Below are 18,562 nucleotides of genomic sequence, written 5' to 3' on the forward strand. Positions count from 1 at the left end.
CCATGCAGTCGACCACGGTTCGAGTCCTGGACCCAGTGGCTTAAACTCACGCCGGGCGCGGGTGTGTGTGTGCGTGCGTGCCCAAGATCCCGAGAGGAGAATGGAGAAGGGATTGCGGCGTGGCCATCCCCCCTGGGGGGTGATTTCCTGCTGTCTCTCTGTTTCTCTCTGGCTGGCTGGCGAGCACACGCCCTATAGCAAAAACCTCTCAAAAAATAATAATAATTTGTTTATTTCAATTTGACCAGAGAGGGACAGAGGGAGAGAGAAAGCAAGCCTCCAGGTCCAGGACTCGAACCATGGTCGGCCATGTGGGAATCCAGCGCCTTTAGCCACCATGCCACCTGCCGGCCCCGGGATTCCTTTTTAGAAAGGAAAAGAAAACCAGATGTTCACTCTGGGAGAATCTAATGCCACTGGACTTCTCTCCATCCAGTGGAGAGCTGTTTGTCCCTTGCTGGGGCCGCTAGTACCTACCGATGGCAGTCAGCACCAGGCCCTGCCTCTCTTTTTCTCAGTGACTCAGTGAAGGTCCTTAGCTGGAGAAGCTTTAACTCTTCTGCCTCACTGTACACTGCTCGGTCCCTTGAAGTCCTGGCACTCTCCTCTCAACTCCCTCCCCCCCAATACCAATAGGCCATGTTTCCTGTGAAACAGAAATGCACCTAGCCCTCAGCTACCCCAAAGGAGCCCCATCCCAGCACCCCTATTCCTCCTGAGAAGTCCCTTCCCTCTATTGCTTCTAGTAAAGCCCAATAAACAGGGAAACACCAAGAAATAAAACCTGCTCAAGTTGTAATTAAAAAAAAAAACAGTCATTTACCAATATCCAATCTCATTTGCTCTCTTCTCACAGCACTCCTGAGTTTTATCTGGGCTCAAGGTTGCCCAAACAAAGAGAACACTTTCCAGTTTCTTTTCTAGCGAGGTGTGATCATGTGACTAAGTTCTGGCAAATGGGATGTGAGAAGTGAAGGTTGTAAATGCACTTGTATCTTTAGAAGTAAAGGAAACTCCTTCCATTTCTCTTCCCAACTTGCTGACAGACCAACCTAGGGGTGGTAATCCATCTTGAATGAGTTAGAACAAAACTCCTCCATGGACAACTTCAAAGATCAGGGCTTTACCATGACCATTCCTACCAATTAGCTTGGATTTTTTGTTTGTTTCTTAGAGAATCATTTAATTTTATTTGTTATTATTTTTTAATTTGCTACAGGCACGTGCGCTCACGAGAGAGAGAAAGCAAGCCGCCAGGTCCGAGACTCAAACCAAATTTAACTATGTTGGAGTCCAGTGCCTTAACTACTATGCCACCTGCTGGGCCCCAGTTTTGACTTTTAAATAAAAGAAAAGTAAGGCCTGGACCAGCAGGTGGTGTGATGGTTAAGGCGCTGAACTCCCATATGGTCGACTGCAATTCGAGTCCCAGACCTGGTGGCTTGCTTCCTTACTTTCTCTCTCTGGTGAGTACACATGCCCCTAAAACAAATTTTAAAAATAATAGTAATACAAAACAAAATTAAAAATTCTTTAAAAATAAAAAAAGAAAAATAGGGTTAGCAGGTGATGTGGAGGTCAAGACTGCTAGATACAATATGGCCAACATCGTGGTTCAAGTCCTGGATCCAGCAGCTTGAAAAACATGCCAGGCATATACGCAATGCTTGCCCGATATCCCAAGAGAAGAATGAAAAAGACTGCAGCATGGCCGTCCCCTCAGAGGGTGATAGCTCACTTCTCCTCTCTAGATATACCTCCATCTCCCTTCAGCGAGCAAACACACTCTATAGAAAAACTTGAAAAACTCCTATCATGCCTCTGTTAAGGCAACCAAATCAATATTCTAATAAATCAAAGCTACATCAAAGATTTCTCCCACTTGAAGGCCATCCCAGGGATCCCGGCCTACCCTTCAAGTAGCTTTTCTGATTTCTGGAATAGTTAAAACTTCTCACATCCCCCCATCCACTGAGTCCCTCAGAGCTTCTGAAGAACAAGACATGTAATCGTATATGTGTCATGAATCCTCCGTGACCAGTACAGTCTGGGCCCCCAGCAGATCCTCTGATGATGCCTGTTGACTGGCTCCGTGCCAAGAGTAGGCAGGAACGCAGTGGCCAGCAAAGAATAGCTGTGTGTCTGTGCGATCTCTCAGGCCGGTGTGAATAATTTATGGTGTCTTTACATCTTTATTAACTCAGGTTATCCAGAGTACATGAAAAGGAGAAAATAACACCAAGCAATACAGCACTGCAAAGTAACCGACTCAGCGAATCCTCCACTGGGAAGAAACATCTTAAATCTGATGGTAGCGCATAACACTGTACAGGGAGCACGCACGGCTCCAAGAGCTTCCCTCCAGATGATAAGGACGTTCCGGGAATAACTAGATTTGCTACAGCCTGGTCCTCTGCCCGTGGTAAGGAGGGGAAGGGCAAAGCTCCCCCATCACTCGTAGATCCAGTCTTGAGCACAGTTCTTGTAATCCACCAGTTCCTCAGGCTGAAACCACAAGGCGATCTCCTTCTCGGCACTCTCCACAGAATCACTGCCATGAATAATGTTCCTGGTGGAGAGAGGGCCATATTACCAAGGAAGGATTGAATGTCCAGGAGCCCACCACACTCCCATGACCAGAAAGCCTACAGCCGATGAGGCAGAAAGGCAAAGATTCAGGTACATTAGAGTATGTCAAAAGAATAAACCCATAGCTGCCATGCACATAAGGATGAAAAATGGCCTCCCAACACTGATGCAAGCAGTGAGCAAGGCGTGCTGTTCTAGGTCCTCCACTCTTAGAGAAGCACAGCCACAGACATCTCAACAAACAAAGGCAAAAGACCCTCAACACCAAACACCCATTTAAGAGGGAGAAAGTCAACGAGCTTAAGTTTAACTTAACCTGTACACATCTCCAGGCTCAGAAACCCAAATTTTTAGGGCAACTTACAAAAAAAAAGTCAGAATCTCACCTGCCAACTTGGATGCAAAAGTCCCCTCGGATGGTCCCAGGTTTGGAGTCCGCAGGGTTGGTCTCCCCGAGCATCACTCGGCCTGTCTTCACAACATTCAGCCCCTCCCAGACCTCCAAGGACAAAAGAAGATATGGTCAAGAAAGAAAACCAACAGCAGCAGAAACTCTGGCAACTCAAATTCTGAAAAAATAAAGTAAGAATACTTGTTCTATTGCATGAAATGAAACGTGACCGATTCTAGAATTGGACATAGAGCCAATTGAAAGCTGTAAAAAAGAAGAAAGAGATCCCTTAACGTGACATTCATTCAGGCCAGCTCATGGCCTGATGGTTAAAGCAGCTGGGACTGGCCGGCGGAGCTGCAGCCGCCCTTGGCGCCCTCCTCACTAACATCATCCTCCAGTTTCTGCTTGGATTTACTTTGGGCAATGTGGTTGGAATGTATCTGGCTCAGAACTAAGACCTGGCTAAAGAACTTGAAGAAATTAAGGACTTGGATGCCAAGAAGAAACCCCCGAGTTCGTGAGGCCAACTCCAGCGCTGCCTTCTGGATACACTGAATCATCTACTCTCGAGGGCCTTCTTTACCATTCAGACCAAAAGCTTTTCTTTTCACCTCCAGTCTCAAGGATTTCCTTCCTTGCTAGACCCTGTATTGTCTCAAAGCAAAAATGGGGCCACAGTTAAGAACTATCCTTCTATCTCCAACATCTTCACCCCTTTCTGTGTTCTCTTTCCAGCTGCTTAGAAGGTTCTAAGACTGGAATTATGGTGCTAGATTAGTAAATACGACCTTTAATTTACAATCTCTCCCTTATTCTTTGGGATTTCTGCTCTTTTATCAAAAGAAAAAGTGATGAGGTTTTTTTTTCTTTGTTTTGTTTTTCATGTCTCCCCATTCACAATACAGACGAGGCACAGGGCCTGGGCTGAGGTGTATATGGGGTGGGTTTACTCTGCCTCCTCCTTCTGTACAGTCAGTGTAGGAACACAGCCTGTGGTAAGCACCAGGAGGCCTGAAGTTTTTTGTTTGTTTGTTTGTTTGTTTAATAGCCAATCAGCTACAAAGAATGCTGATTTCATAGCTAGCAGTTATTATGGGTGCTTGTTAAACGGTTGGTACTAAATTATGTCATTTCAGAGTAATTAAAATGAATATCCAGAAGCCAAAAATAAATAAATAAATAAAGCAGCTGGAACCCACATGGCCCACTATGGGGTTCAAGTTCCAGACAGCTTGGGAACCAGCAGTTAGCGTAATGGCTATGTCGCTGGACTCCCACGTAGTCGACCGCGGTTCGTGTCCCGGACCCGGTGGCTTAAAACTCACGCCGGGCGCGTGTGCGTGTGTGCCCAAGATCCCGAGAGGAGAATGGAGAAGGGATTGCGGCGTGACCATCCCCCCTGGGGGGTGATTTCTCGCTTTCTGTCTCTATGTCTCTCTCTGTCTGTCTGGCGAGTGCACGCGCCCTACAGTGAAAATCTCTCAAAAAAACAAACAACAACAAAAAAAAAACAAGTTCCAGAAAGCTTGAGAAACATGCCAGGCCTGTGTTGGTGGGCACCCAAACTCCTGAAAGGAGAGAGAGATGGAGCAGAAAGGATTGTGGTGTGATCATTCCCCATGGGCGGTGCTTTCTCCCTGTCCCTCTCTGGCAAGTGCACATGCCCTCTGGCAAAAAATTACAAAAATAAATAAATAAAGAAAGAAAGAAAGAAAGAAAGATGACATTCATTCATTGGCCAAATATTCATAAAATATCGAGTTGTTTCAGCACAGAGCATACTGCTCCCTCTCCCCTCACTCTTACCTATAATCCATTCTCAGCATGACAACCAAAGGCCTTTTGTTTTGTTTTTTTTTTTTGAAGAATTATTTTACTGAGCTTTATTTATTTTTTATTTATTTATCTTTAATTTGATCAGAGAGAGACAGAGTGAGAGTGAGAGAGTGAGGCGGAGGAGGGGGGAGTGAGAAAGCAAGCTGCCAGGTCCGGGAATCGGACCATGGTCGGTCATGTGGGAGTCCAACGCCCTCAACCACCATGCCCCCTGCTGGCCCTGGCCTTTTTAAAATGCCAGATATAAGGCCAAATGATGGCATGTGGTAAAGGTGGCTTAATCTCATATGTCCTCAACCTGGTGGCTTGAAGAATACACTAGACGCATGCATGTATGTACATGCCCAGAATCCCGAGAAGAGAAGAAAGAAGAAGGGACTGTGGCACCGCCAACGCCCCAGGTAGTGCCTTCTCACTTTCTCACTTTCTTTCTCTTTCTTCCTCTGATAAGCACACACATCCTACAGCTAGTTAGTTAGTAAGTAAGCAAATGAATAAATAAATAAATGAAGGCAGCCTGTGGCCTGGTGGTTAAAAGAGCCAGATCCTACTTGGCTGACTGTGACTTAAATCCTGGCCCCAACAGCTTGAAAAATATGGTGAGCATATATGCATGTGTGCGCCAAATCCCAACAGGATAGAGAAATGAAGACGAGGTTGCAAAATGACCACACCCCACAGGAGTGGGGAGGGCTTTCTCCCTCTTTTCTCCCTCCCTCTATCTGGCAAATGCACACAGGCTCTGTAAATTTAAAAAAAAAAAAAAAACAAGGGTGTAGACAAATATGAAAACAGATATCACTTCAGTCTCATTCATGACTATATATTCAGAGTTAGATGACAAGCAAGACATGCTTGGACAGGAGTGCTACAATATATAAGAGGCACTCTCCCTGCCCTCCACAAGCTTAGGGTGTGGTGGGCCCCTCCTGAGCTTTCCTAGCCATGAGTGTCTGGGTCAGCAAACTGTCTTTGGGTCAAGCTGATTCATAGCCTAGCTGGCCATTCCTCCCAGCCCCAGCTCCCTCTACATCAGTGAGAACTTGATATCAGAACCACAGTACTCACTCTTCCTTACTCACAACTGAGTCACTCCCATCAACATCCCACAAGGGCATACTCACCATGGCAACCACCGGCCCTGAATGCATGTATTTTACCAGGCCAGCAAAGAATGGACGGTCCTTTAGGTCGATGTAGTGTTCCTTGAGAAGATCTTCAGAAGCCTATTCCACAAAAGAGAAGATGAGAACAGGCCCCAAAACTATCCAAGAACCAGCAGTCTATCAATAGTTAACTCCCCTTCACCCACCCTGCTATTTAAAACATGAGCTTTGGGCTTGCTGATTCTGTTATAACCCAACTTATTCTCCAATACTACCAAGCTAAAACAGAAGGAGGGATTAAAAGTGATTCTAGGGGACCAGCAGTTAGCGTAATGGCTATGTCGCTGGACTCCCATGTAGTCGACCGCAGTTCGTGTCCTGGACCCGGTGGCTTAAACTCATGCCGGGCGCATGTGCGTGCATGCCCAAGATCCTGAGAGGAAAATGGATGAGAAGGGATTGAAGTGTGTCCATCCCCCCCTGGGGGGTAATTTCTCGCTTTCTGTCTCTCTGTCTGTCTGTCTGTCTGGCGAGCGCACATGCCCTATAGCAAAAACTTCTCTAAAAAAAAAAAGGAAAAACACCCAGCACATGTGTGAGTACCCAAAACCCTAAAGGAGGGAGAGACGGAAGAGAAGGGATTGTGGCATGACCATTCCCCATGGGGCACTTTCTCCTTTTCCTCTCTCTCTATCTCACTCTGGCAAGCATACATGCCCTCTAGCACCAAAAAAAGAATAAAACCACAGAACATAAGAACTGAATCCAGCCATCTCATGTTAAGTAGGAAAACTATCAATGCACTGAATCTCCATTCCCAGAGCAAACCCCAGCTAAAATGTTAGAGGAGTGAGGGAGGCGGTCTGGGCACCGGATGGGCAGCAAACCGAACAGGCCGTTTCCGGGTACCCAACACACTTACTCGGAGCACACAGCCACAAGATTCCTACAGGGATGTGCAAACTACCCACAAGTACATGGCACGTTAACAATAAAATAATGTCTTAAAATACACGATACTGGGAATTAAATAAATAAATAAAGTTAAGTAAAATAATTCTTTAAAAAAAGGGGAGGTGCTGGCAGGTGTTTGGGAGCCCATGGCCAACCATGGTGGCTAGCTTTCTCTCTATCACTCTGTCATTCTCTCTCTCTCTCTCCCTGGCGAGCACACAAAACCTCTCCAAAAAGAGAAAGAAAGAAAGAAAAACATGTCATGACTTTTCCAATGACTCAATATTATTATTATTTTTTTGGAGGTTTTGCTATAGGGCAAAACCAGAAAGACAGACAGAGAAACAGAAAGTGGGAAATCACCCCCCAGGGGGGATGGCCACACCACAATCCCTTCTCCTCTATTCTTCTCTCGGGATCTTGGGCATGCACACACATGCACCCGGCGTGAGTTTAAGTCACCGGGTCCAGGACTCGAACCGTGGTCGACTACATGGGAGTCCAGTGACACAGCCATTATGCCATCTGCTTGTCCCATGACGTATTTTTCTGTGTCATGTTTTTCTTGTTTTTCTATGCAAAAATGCGTCATGACGTTTCTGCAGACCCAATAATAAATAAAATTCATTCTTTTTTTTTTTAAAGAAAGATTTATGCTATAGGGAGTGTACATTCACTGGAAAGACAGAACGAGACAGAAACAGAAAGCAAGAAATCAACCCCCAGGGGGGATGGCCATGCCGCAATTCCTTCTCCTCCATTCTCCTCTCTGGATCTCGAGCATACATGTACATGTGACCAGCCTGAGTTTAACCCACTGGGTCTGGGACTCGAACACAGTCAACTACATGGGAGTCCAGCAACATAACCATTATGCCCTCTGCTGGTCCCAATAAAATTAATCCTTTAAAAGAAAAAAACAAACTCTCACTCTGTAAGACTGATCTATGGGGACAAACCAAGCGAGCTAGCAAGCAAACCATCTGTTTAGCTGCAACTCAATGTGGCTGTGTTCTCTCTCTGAAACATACAAAGGTGGAGACCAGCTGCCAGAAAGCACATCCAGAACATCCTCCATCAACCAGTGGTTGGTCATCATTTGACAAAGTATGATTAATCACAGCAGGGATATACCCCATACTCCATCCCTTCCTTTTCTTTGTAGTAGTAATGTCCTAACACAGGCTGACTGGACCCTCCCCTACCAGGACATTTGTTTAATTCCATTCATTGGTTCTGATTATCTTTTTTTTTTTTTTTAACTATTATTTATTTATTTATTTAAATTTGACCAGAGAGGGACAGAGTAAGAGAGAGAGGGGAAGTGAGAAAGCAAGCTGCCAGACCCAGGACTCAAACCAGGGTTGGCCATGTGAGAGTCCAACACCCTTAACCACCACGCCACCTGCACCCCCAAATTCTGATTATCTTTAGTGTACAAAATAGATCACGGGGAACCAGCAGTTAGCATAATGGCTATGTCGCTGGACTCCCACATAGTCGACCGCGGTTCGCGTCCCAGACCCAGTGGCTTAGAATTCACGTCGGGCGCGTGTGTGTGTGTGTGCCCAAGATCCCGAGAGGAGAATGGAGGAGAAGGAACTGTGGCATGACCATCCCCCCTGGAGGGTGATTTCTCGCTTTCTGTCTCTATGTCTCTCTCTGGCTGGCTGGCGAGCACACACGCCCTATAGCGAAAACCTCTCCAAAAAAAAAAAATAGATCACGGGCCCATGGGGGTGGCTGGAGGACCTCAGGTCTTCCCTTGCTTCCCACCTCCACAAGCAGTCTTAACCCTTTAGTCATGGCGGCTATCCCTCCTTCCATTCTTCCTCAGACCCGTGTCTCTGATAGGAAATCCATTAAAAAGGAGAAAATATATGCATTTAGGGGTCAGAGGGAGCCAAGTGAAAATTCCTGCTGCATCGCTGACATCACTGACGGTGTGCATGGGGTCAAGCACCTTACTTAACCCCTGCAAGCCCCAGGTGCCTCATCACTAACAACCACGAAAATAGGATTATGTGCTTCTCAGGCTAACAAAAGGGCTAGAGAACAAAACATACGTGTCGGGCACATGGGAAATACTTCATCATTTCATTTTACCTTCGAAACTTGATTTATTTATTTTATGTCAAAATTTCTTATTTACACAAAACCTCACTTAATATGCATACCCTCTGGAAAGCACTGCTTGCCCACCACCTGGCTCTAACCCTTCCACCATGCAGTCCCTTCAGCATTAACATCAGCCTCCCCTCTGGTACACTGAAGCAGCTTTTTATAACATCACACATGGACTACTCTGCAAATTAAACTGAATTTAAAGTGTACCACAAAGGTCCACAGTTGATTTCTTTAATGAGAAAAAAAAATGGTCTCCTAATTTATTTGATTTGAAAGTTGCAATTCTCATCATGTGGGTTTATTAAAGAAGGGTTCTTAGCCAATCAATCTCTGCATGTACTGAAAGATTGCTTTGTATGTGTCTTCTAGGTGTGTCTGCTCTTTGCTGCTGCAGGAAGGACCGCCCCCCCAAAAGAAAAACCACAGCTTAATAGATGCTAAATACTAGGTGGGTCTTAAGTCACAATGGAAAGAGGTTTTTTGGTTTGTTTCTTTGTGTGTGTTGTGTTTTTGTTTTTCTGAAACGATCTACCTCAAGAAGGAGGTGGAGAGGGAAGTTCTCTAAAATTATCTGCTTAGGAAGCTCCAGACCAGGAGCTCAAACATGCCCAGAATTCTGAGTCAGAAATCACAGTGCTATATTAATATGAGGAATTCTACATTGCTAAGGGAAAGAGAGGCTATTTTTGAAAGTTTCACGTAATATGGTTTGTTCTAAGATTCAGCCAAGGTGCTAGGCCACTGAGGGGTTTACAGTTTTTAAGACACTATGTTCACTCCATCATGGAGAAGTCCAGAAAAAGGAAAGAGGTAAAACAGAAGAGGTTAACTTACCGTGTTCCCCTGTACTACAAAGGAATCAAAAGAGGAAGAATGAAGTCCACTTACATGCATGAATTTCATACCAACAAGGAGGAATCCCTTCTGCTCAAAACGCTTGATGATCTCTCCCACAAGGCCCCGCTGGACCCCATCGGGCTTGATGGCAATGAAGGTGCGTTCACAGTTGGCCATGGTCCTGAGGATAGGCAAGCAGGGGAATGCAACAGCACTAAATCTCCTGCCTGCGTCATTATCCTTCTCAAGCAGATTTCCCCATAAAGCTGATCTTAATCTGTCATGTCCACTCTAAGGCTCTCTCTGGTAAAAATAATAATAATAAAAAAAATAACAGTTTCTACCCAGTTCCCTTATCTATGAATAATATCCCGAAGTGTGGAAGGGTCTGAAAGCAGAGACTAGTTCCTATCCCATTTGATGTAATAAGCTTCCATTCGGCACCTACCAAATACCCGGGGATATAAAAATAAGATACTCTCCTTCTTTCTAATCCAGGTTGGGGAAAACTACACTGATACTTCCTAATGTGAAAGTGACATCTGGTATTAGACAGTAGGAAATAGTTTGTTTGGGTTTTATTTTTTATTTTTTTGGAGAGGTTTTCGCTATAGGGCGCGTGTGCTCGCAAGAGAGACATAGAGACAGAAAGCAAGAAATCACCCCACAGGGGGGATGGCCACGCCGTAATCCCTTCTCCTCCATTCTCCTCTCGGGATCTTGGGCACACACGCACACGTGCCCAGCGTGAGTTTTAAGCCACCGGGTCCGGGACGCGAACCGCGGTTGACTACGTGGGAGTCCAGCGATATAGCCATTACGCTAACTGCTGGTTCCCGAGTAGGAAATAGTTTGACCTGCTGCTACAGTCACAGTGTTAGAACTAGAGGGGGCAGGCCAGCAGGTGGTAAGGAGGTTAGGGTGTCTGGATCTCACATGACCAATTATAAGGATCAAATCTTGGACAAGTGGCTTGAAGTTCACACCTGAGGCGTGTGTGTGCATGCCCAAAATCCAGAGTGGAGAATGGAGGAAGAGGGACTGTGGAATGGCCATCCCCTCTGGGGAGTGATTTCTCACTCCCCCATCCCTCTCTAGCAACCACACACATGCACTGCAAACACACATGAGCTGCAAAACAAAAAAAAAAAAAAAAAAAGGTAATATTTATATATATATATATATATGCACACATACGCATGTATGTATGTATATATGTATGTAATAGAGGGATTTTTAGAAAATCCATCATTACAATCACTTTCATTAATAAATGCAGAAACAGGATCACCTTACCAAAATGAGAGCCAAAATTCAGATATCCTAACCCTACGAAATTTATGTATACCTTACAATGTGATGACTATTCTGACTAGCCAATAAATGGTGGATTGTCAGAGAGGTATAGACATTAGTAATATCTGCCATGAGACGTCATGGTGGAAGGAAACCTGGAGAGCATTTATTCCAGAATTTTCTTTTTACAAAGAAAACTGGGCTCATGACCTGCCCTGTCCCACAGGGTGGAAAAGAAGAAAGCCCCTCACCTTCAAAGACAATGCCTAATGTAGATTAGCAGCACCACCTCCTGGCTCTATTTTCCTGTCCTTTGTTAACCAGCAATTATAGCACCTTAACAATGTAGTCCAATTTTCTGTGTGTCTGCCTCCCCACGGATCTGTGGCCTGCGTACAGAAGCTGGTTTGCTCCTGTATCTGTCTTTGGTACTAGCCACAGGGCTTAGCAATCAATAGGAGCAAAGAGCATGACTTAAATGAACATTATTCCGTCATTCCAAGAATAAGAGACAAAGTCCAAGGACTGGTTGGAAAGCCTCCAATGGAGCATGGAGCTAACATGGATTTCCCAAGAGAAAATCGCACACACACACACACACACACACACACACACACACACACACAGAGCCGTCATTCATTCAGGCACTCCCTGAGAGCCAACTCCGTGCCCAGCATTGTACTCGACAGGGACAAAGTACAGCCCCTGTCGTTGCAGCCACATGGACAAAGACGAGTCCATGAGGCGTGGGACCTGCGCTGACAGGTCTGCACCTGTCCGCAGGCGCTCCCTGCCCTTTCCTCCCATCTGATCCCCTTGCACCTCTCACTCATCTCTTCGTTAAACCTCTTTATCTCTTTCCTTCCCCAACTCCACTCCTTTTTTTTTTCCCTCTCAGGACCCCAAACCCATCTCACCCCCTCCAGCTGCTTGGATTTCAACTTCTGCTGCAGTCTCCCGCACCGGAAACGTGTCCCAGGCCCACGTGGTTCCCAGCGCTTCCCCGCACGGAACTCTTCTACGCAGATCCGTTGCAGGGGAGCCCATTTTGCAGAACACCACTCGCCCACCCTTCCTCTCGTGAGTCGGGCGACATTCTAGGGAGCAATCTTTCGACGTTTAACTTCCGGCGCTAGTTTTTTTTCTCCGACTCTCGCGGCGGGCTGGCTTTTTTCCGCTTGCTAAGGCTGTGTGACTCACTTCCTTCGTTGGCGTGCAAAGTGACTTCCCGGGAGGTGGCGCTCACACTTCGCAGGAAGTCCGAACAAGCGCGTCACTGAGAAGTGGACCTGTCGCTCCTGCGGGACATGGATTCTTTCCTTCCAGCCTATGCAGCAGTAAAGGATTGAGTGCCTACTGTGTGTCAGGCACTGGTCGAGGTCCTGTGGCTGGGACAGCCTACTCTTGGGGTTTTTAATAGGGTTGGGAGTAGACGCAAACAAATAAATAAGCCGATTAATATGTATATCACATGATATATGTACGTGAGAAAAATAAAACAGGGTGGGGGGATAAAATTGATGTGGAAATCTCTTTGAGTAAGTAATAATAGACTAGATAGACGTGCTTGATTGAATCCAGGGAACAAGGCTGCGGTTCTCTGAGAGCCAAGTACTATAATGGGCACCAAGCAAAAGAAAATGCAGATAGAGGGCCAGCCCGTGGCGTGGGGGTTAAGGCAGCTGGAATCCATATGGCTGACCTTTATGTCTATTCTGGAGGCTGGTGGCTTCAGAAGTTGGCCTGGCGCAGGTGTCTGGGACATGTGCGCGTGTGCCCAAAATCCTGGAAGGAGGGAGAGGTGGAGGAGAAAGGATTGGCATTGGAGAGGAAGGGGCTGATTTCTCACCTCTTTCTCACTGAGCTCACACACTCTGACAATTTTTTAATTATAAACTTTGTAATATATTTATTCCATTTATTATGATCATTTTTTAATTTGATCAGAGAGAAAGAAAGGGAAAGTGAGAAAACAAGCCTCCAGGTCCAGGACTTGAACCATGGTCAGCCATGTGGGAATCCAGCGCCTTTAACCACCACACCACCTGCCAGCCAGACAAATTTTTTTTTAAAGAGGATTTTTGCCTTAGGGAACCTACACTCACTGAGTCACAGGGAAAGTGAAAAGTCACAGCCCCCCCCCATGATCTCAGTGCAATCCATTCTTCTCCATTCTTCTAGGATCTTGGGCAAACTCGCAAATGCACCTGGCTTGAGTTTCAAGCCATAGGTCTGGCCTGCAGTCAGTCACATGGAAGTCCAGTGACGTAAGGGGACTGCCATCTGCTGGTCCTGGTGACAGAATGTTTAAGGAAAGAACTGTGGATGGAAAGAGAACAAATTATGTTGTGAGTAGAAGTCAATGAGGGTTTTGAACAGGGAATTACATCTAATATACTTTTTAAAATTTTATTTATTCATTCATTTATTTTAATTTGACCAGAGAGAGAGAAGGTGAGAAAGCAAGCCACCAGGTCCGGTACTCGAACCATGGTGGGCCATGTGGAAGTGTCTGGCACCGTAACCACCATGCCACCTGCTGGTCCCCCCTAATATACTTTTTAAATTTTTTTTTCATTTTATTGATTTATTTATTCATTTGTTTATTTCAATTTGGTCAGAGAGGGACAGAGAGAGAGAGAAAGGAAGAAAGCAACCCGCCAGGTCTGGTACTCAAACTGTGGTCAGCCATGTGGGAATCCAGCGTCTTTAACTGCCACGCCACCTGCCGGCCCCCTAAGACACTTTTTTTTTTTTAAGAATTATTTTATTTTTTAACTTTTATTTATATCTATTTATTTACTTGTTCATTTTAATCTCACCAGAGAGGGACAGAGAGAGAGGGAAAGTGAGAAAGAAAGTAAGCAGCTGGATCCAAGACTGGAACCACAGTGGCTCTATGGCAGTCTAGTGCCCTTAATCACCATACCCTACCAGCCCCTAATACACATTTTTTAAAGAAAGTATTCTGGGGGCCAACAGGTGGCATAATGGTTGAGGGGCTAGATTCTCACATGGCTGACTGTGGTTTGGATTCCAGATCTGATGACTTGAGATTCATACTGGGCACCTGTGTGTGGGTGCCCAAAATCCCAACAGGAGAATGGAGGAGAAGGGACTGGGTGTGGCCATCCCCCCTGGGGGAGATTCTCGCTTTCCCTCTCACTGTCTTTCTCTGTCTCTCCAGCAAGCACACATGTCCTAAAACAAAAACCTTAAAAAAAATAAAAAAGTACTCTAAGTGCCATATGGAAAAGGGAGATGGAGGGGTACAAGTGGAATCAGGAAACGTCAGCAAATGATGCCGGGATGGGTGAACATCTACAGATACCACCCTACGGAAAATAATGAACATCTACCGAAACCACACACCTTATACCAAAATTCACTTAAAATGGGGGCCGGCAGGTGGCGTGGTGGTTATGGGTGCTGGACTCCCACACGGCCAACTGCAATTCAAGTCCCAAACCTGGTGGCTTGCTTTCTCACTGCCCCCCACACACACACCTCTCTCTCTGTCCTTTGCTGGTCAAATTAAAAATAAATTAATAGAGGACCAGCAGGTGGCATAATGGTTAAGGCACTAGACAGTCCTACATGGCTGACCACGGTTCAAGTCCTGGACCTGGTGCTTGCTTTCCCCCTTTCTCATTCTCTCTCGGTATCTCTCTCTGGTCAAATGAAAATAAATGAATGAATAAATAAAATAAATAATTCTTTAATAAATAAGTAAATAAAATAAGTTTTTAAAATTCACTTGAAATGAATCAGATTTAGGGAAATGGAAAACTGTAAAACATTTAGAAAATGGAATAACATACTAAAAAATATCCTCAGGATATAGGACAAGGCAAAGAATTTTTAGACACTAAAATCATAATTCATAAGAGGAAAAAGCCAATAAATTGGACCTTATTCTAAATGTAACGCCTTTGTTCTACAAAAGACTGCAAAGAAGACGAAAACACAAGCTAGAGTGGGAGAAACTATTTGCAAACTGCATATCCAACAAAGGCCTTGTATCTAGAACATGTAAAGAACTTTCAAAACCCAACAGCAGGAGCCAGAGTGTGACACAGTGGTAAAACGCAGTGTTCTGGGAGGCAGCCCCCCTCGAGAAGGTTCCCCTTCATGCCCTGATTCTGGAGACTTCCCTGAGTACTTCAGAATGCTTATGCCTATGACCTAGGGCTGACTCAAGGATAGGGGAGTATCTCAGCATCAGGGCCCTGTTAGAAGTGCTGTCTCTCTCTTTCTCTCTCAGAAGAAATAAATGAATAATATTTTTAATGGGGAGAGGGGCCGACAGGTGGCATGGTGGTTAAGGGCACTGGACTCCCACGTGGCCGACCATGGTTCGAGCCCTGAACCTGGCAGCTTGCTTTCTCACTTTCTTTTTTTTAGTTTGTTTTCTTTTTTTTTTGGAGAGGTTTTTGCTATAGTGCGTGTGCACTCGCCAGACAGACAGAGAGAGACAGAGAGATAGAAAGCGAGAAATCACCCCCCAGGGGGGATGGCCACGCCGCAATCCCTTCTCCTCCATTCTCCTCTCGGGATCTTGGGCACACACGCACACGCGCGCAGTGTGAGTTTAAGCCACCGGGTCCGGGACACAAACCGCGGTCAACTACGTGGGAGTCCAGTGACATAGTCATTACGCTAACTGCTGGTCCCTTTCACTCTCTCACTTTCTATCTCTGTCCCTCTCTGTTTAAATTAAAAAATAAATACATAAATATATAAAGTTACATAAAATAATTCTTTTTTTAAATGGGGACTAGTAGATGGCATACTGATTCCGTCACTGGGCTCCCATGTAGTCAATTGCAGTTTGGGTCCTGGACCTTGAAACTCACACTGGCCACGTGTAGTGTTTAAGGTGCTGGACTCCCACATGGCTGACTGTGGTTCAAGTTCTGGACCTGGTGGCTTGCTTTTTCACTCTTCTTCTCTTTATCTCTGTCTCTCTGGTCAAATTGAAGAAGGATAATAAATTTTAAAAAATGAATAGTTCTAATTTTAAAATAATAATAATAGCAAATGTAATTAAATAAGTCTTAAAAAATGAAAAGACTATTCAATCCAATTAGAAAATGGGCCTAAAATAAATACCACTGGAGAGGGTATATGGCAAATAATCACATTAAAGGAGTTCAACATCATTAGCCATTAACAAAATGCAAATTAAAACCACAGTGAGAGGGACCAGCAGGTGGTGTGGTGGTTGAGGCGCTGGACACTCCCACATAGCCAACCAGGGTTCCAGTCCCGGACCTGGTGGCTTGCTGTCTCGCTTTCCATCTCTCTCTTTCTCTTTCTGGTCAAATTAAAATAAACGAATGAATAAATAAATATTTTTTTAAGTAACAATAATAAATAAAATTAAATAAATAAGTCTTTTTAAAAATAAATAAGTAAAGCTCGGGGCCAGCAGGTGATGCAGAAGTTAAGGCAGCTGGATCCCACAATGCTGATACTCTTCCCAGACCCATTGACTTGAAGATCACTCCAGGTGCCTGTGTGTGCACACCCAACACATCAAGAGGAGAATGGAGGAGAAAGGATTGCAGCATAGCCACCCCAATGAGGAGTGATTTCTCACCTCTCTCTCTCTCTCTCTCTCTCTCTCTCCTCACCACATCCTCCCTATAACAAAATCAATTTTTTTTAATTTGTAAAGCTATAAGTAATTTTTATGGGTATATGGACCAAGTCCCTCTTTAGATACCCTAGCAAGGGGTTTCAGCTTCTGCCTGAAACCTCTAGGAATGGGAATTCATTACTTAAGAGGGCAGGTTCCAGGCCTTCTGCCTTCCTCTTGCTAAACGAAAGTGTTAATCAAATGTACTCCCACCTAAGAGAATAGTCGGAACGATGTTATTGAACTGCACTGGTGATGTCAACCATTGTCAAGCGAGAAAGAGTGGTCACTGGGCTACCTTGATAGGGTAGGGGGCAGATTTTATAGAGGAGGTAGGATTTGGCTACACAGAAAGAACATGGCAACACAAGATAAAGCTATAGATATTGAGGGATTGGGAAAATAGCCGAGCGTAAAGGATGCAAGCAGGAAAGGGTGGGACGTGTCTGAGAAACTGATTGGATACACCAGATAGAGCTCTGTGAAACAGTGATAGATAAAGCTACCAGAGTGATGACAAGCTTTGGATGCTAGTCTAGGAAGGGCAGGCCTATCAATGGGAAGTCAAGCTTTGAGGATAGGAGAGTGACATGAAAAACATAAAATTTCAGAGCTCAAAAAACTTTCAAGAGGGGGACCAGCAGTTAGAGTAATGGCTATGTCACTGGACTCCCATGTAGTCAACCACGGTTCGAGTCCTGAACCCGGTGGCTTAAACTCACGCCGGAAGCATGTACATACATGCCCAAGATCCCAAGAGGAGAATGGAGGAGAAGGGATTGTGGCATGGCCATCCCCCCGGGGGGCAATTTCTCCCTTTCTGTCTCTCTGTCTCTCTTTGTCTTTCCAGCGAGCACATGCACACTATAACAAAAACCTCTCAAAAACCCCAAAAACCTGTCAAGAGGATGGATGGCAACACAACAATAACACCATGCTTCGTTAGGTTGCTCCAACTGGAGGGGTCCACATCTGCATCTGGAGACCTCCCTGAGAGTAGTAGGCATGTGTGTGCCCATGAATCAGGCCTGACTGAGGCTGGGGGTGGGTCATGGCATCAAGACCCTGGAGCCAGCAGGTAGCATGGTGGTTGGGCCACTGGACTCCCACACGGCCGACCACAGTTCAAGTCTTGAACCTGGTGGCTTGCTTTCTCACTCCCCCCCCTCTCTTCTGTCTCTCTCTGTTGGCCTCAGCAAGTTAAATAATAATAATAATAAATAAATAAAATAAAATAATTCTTTTAAACATTTTTTAAAAGACCCTATTGGTGGAATTTCCCTGCGGTGTGTCAGAAGGGTGCTGCTTAAGGGAAGCCAGATCTCACATGGTGACTGTGGTTTGAATCCCTGGCCTGGTTGGCCTGAAAATATGCCAGCCATGTGCCCAAGTGCCCAGGATCCTCTGGGTTGCAGGTCTGGAGGAAGGGGATTGCAGCGTGACCAGATCCTGTAGAGGTTATTAACTTCTCTGTCTCTCTCACTCTATCACGAATGAAGAAAAAAGAAGAAGACCAAGTTGACAGTTCTCTGGGTTCTCTCTCATTCGAGGAAAAAAGAAAGAAACTTAAAAAGAAAAATTAAGGGGACCCACAGGTGGCATGGTGGATAAGGTGCTGGACATTACCACATGGCCTACCATGGTTTGAGTCCTGGACCTGGTGCTTTGCTTTCTCACTTTTCCTCTTTCTCTCTTCCTCTCTGAGTCTCTCTGTGGTCAAATTAAAATAAAATGAATCAATAAATAAAATTAAATAATTAAAAAAGAAAAAGATAAATTGAG

The 18,562-nt window shown here is 45.2% G+C and overlaps 1 protein-coding gene, 1 non-coding gene and 1 pseudogene across 3 annotated transcripts; 1 reads left to right on the forward strand and 2 right to left on the reverse strand.

Annotated features, from left to right (window-relative positions):
• Positions 1-2,163: 2,163 nt before the first annotated feature.
• On the reverse strand, positions 2,164-12,240 carry NME1 (NME/NM23 nucleoside diphosphate kinase 1). 2 transcript variants are annotated; one of them, XM_006153603.3, is made up of 5 exons: positions 12,057-12,240; positions 9,895-10,024; positions 5,944-6,045; positions 2,976-3,088; positions 2,164-2,569 (listed from the first exon to the last, which is right to left on the reverse strand). In XM_006153603.3, exons 2-5 carry the CDS (start codon positions 10,018-10,020, stop codon positions 2,452-2,454), a joined length of 459 nt encoding a protein of 152 aa, XP_006153665.1. In that variant the 5' UTR covers positions 10,021-10,024; positions 12,057-12,240; the 3' UTR covers positions 2,164-2,451. The 2 variants fall into 2 exon arrangements, with proteins under 2 accessions (XP_006153665.1, XP_006153666.1); XM_006153604.3 differs by lacking the exon at positions 12,057-12,240 and adding an exon at positions 11,391-11,559.
• LOC102484917 (short transmembrane mitochondrial protein 1-like) lies at positions 3,109-3,781 on the forward strand (annotated as a pseudogene).
• Positions 3,864-3,995, reverse strand: LOC114008759 (small nucleolar RNA SNORA51). Its single transcript, XR_003550259.1, has one exon. It is a non-coding gene; the product is annotated as a small nucleolar RNA SNORA51 (small nucleolar RNA).
• Positions 12,241-18,562: the final 6,322 nt, after the last annotated feature.

Source organism: Tupaia chinensis, unplaced genomic scaffold, assembly GCF_000334495.1.
Source record: "Tupaia chinensis unplaced genomic scaffold, TupChi_1.0 Scaffold000383_1, whole genome shotgun sequence".
NCBI classification, from domain to species: Eukaryota; Metazoa; Chordata; class Mammalia; order Scandentia; family Tupaiidae; genus Tupaia; species Tupaia belangeri.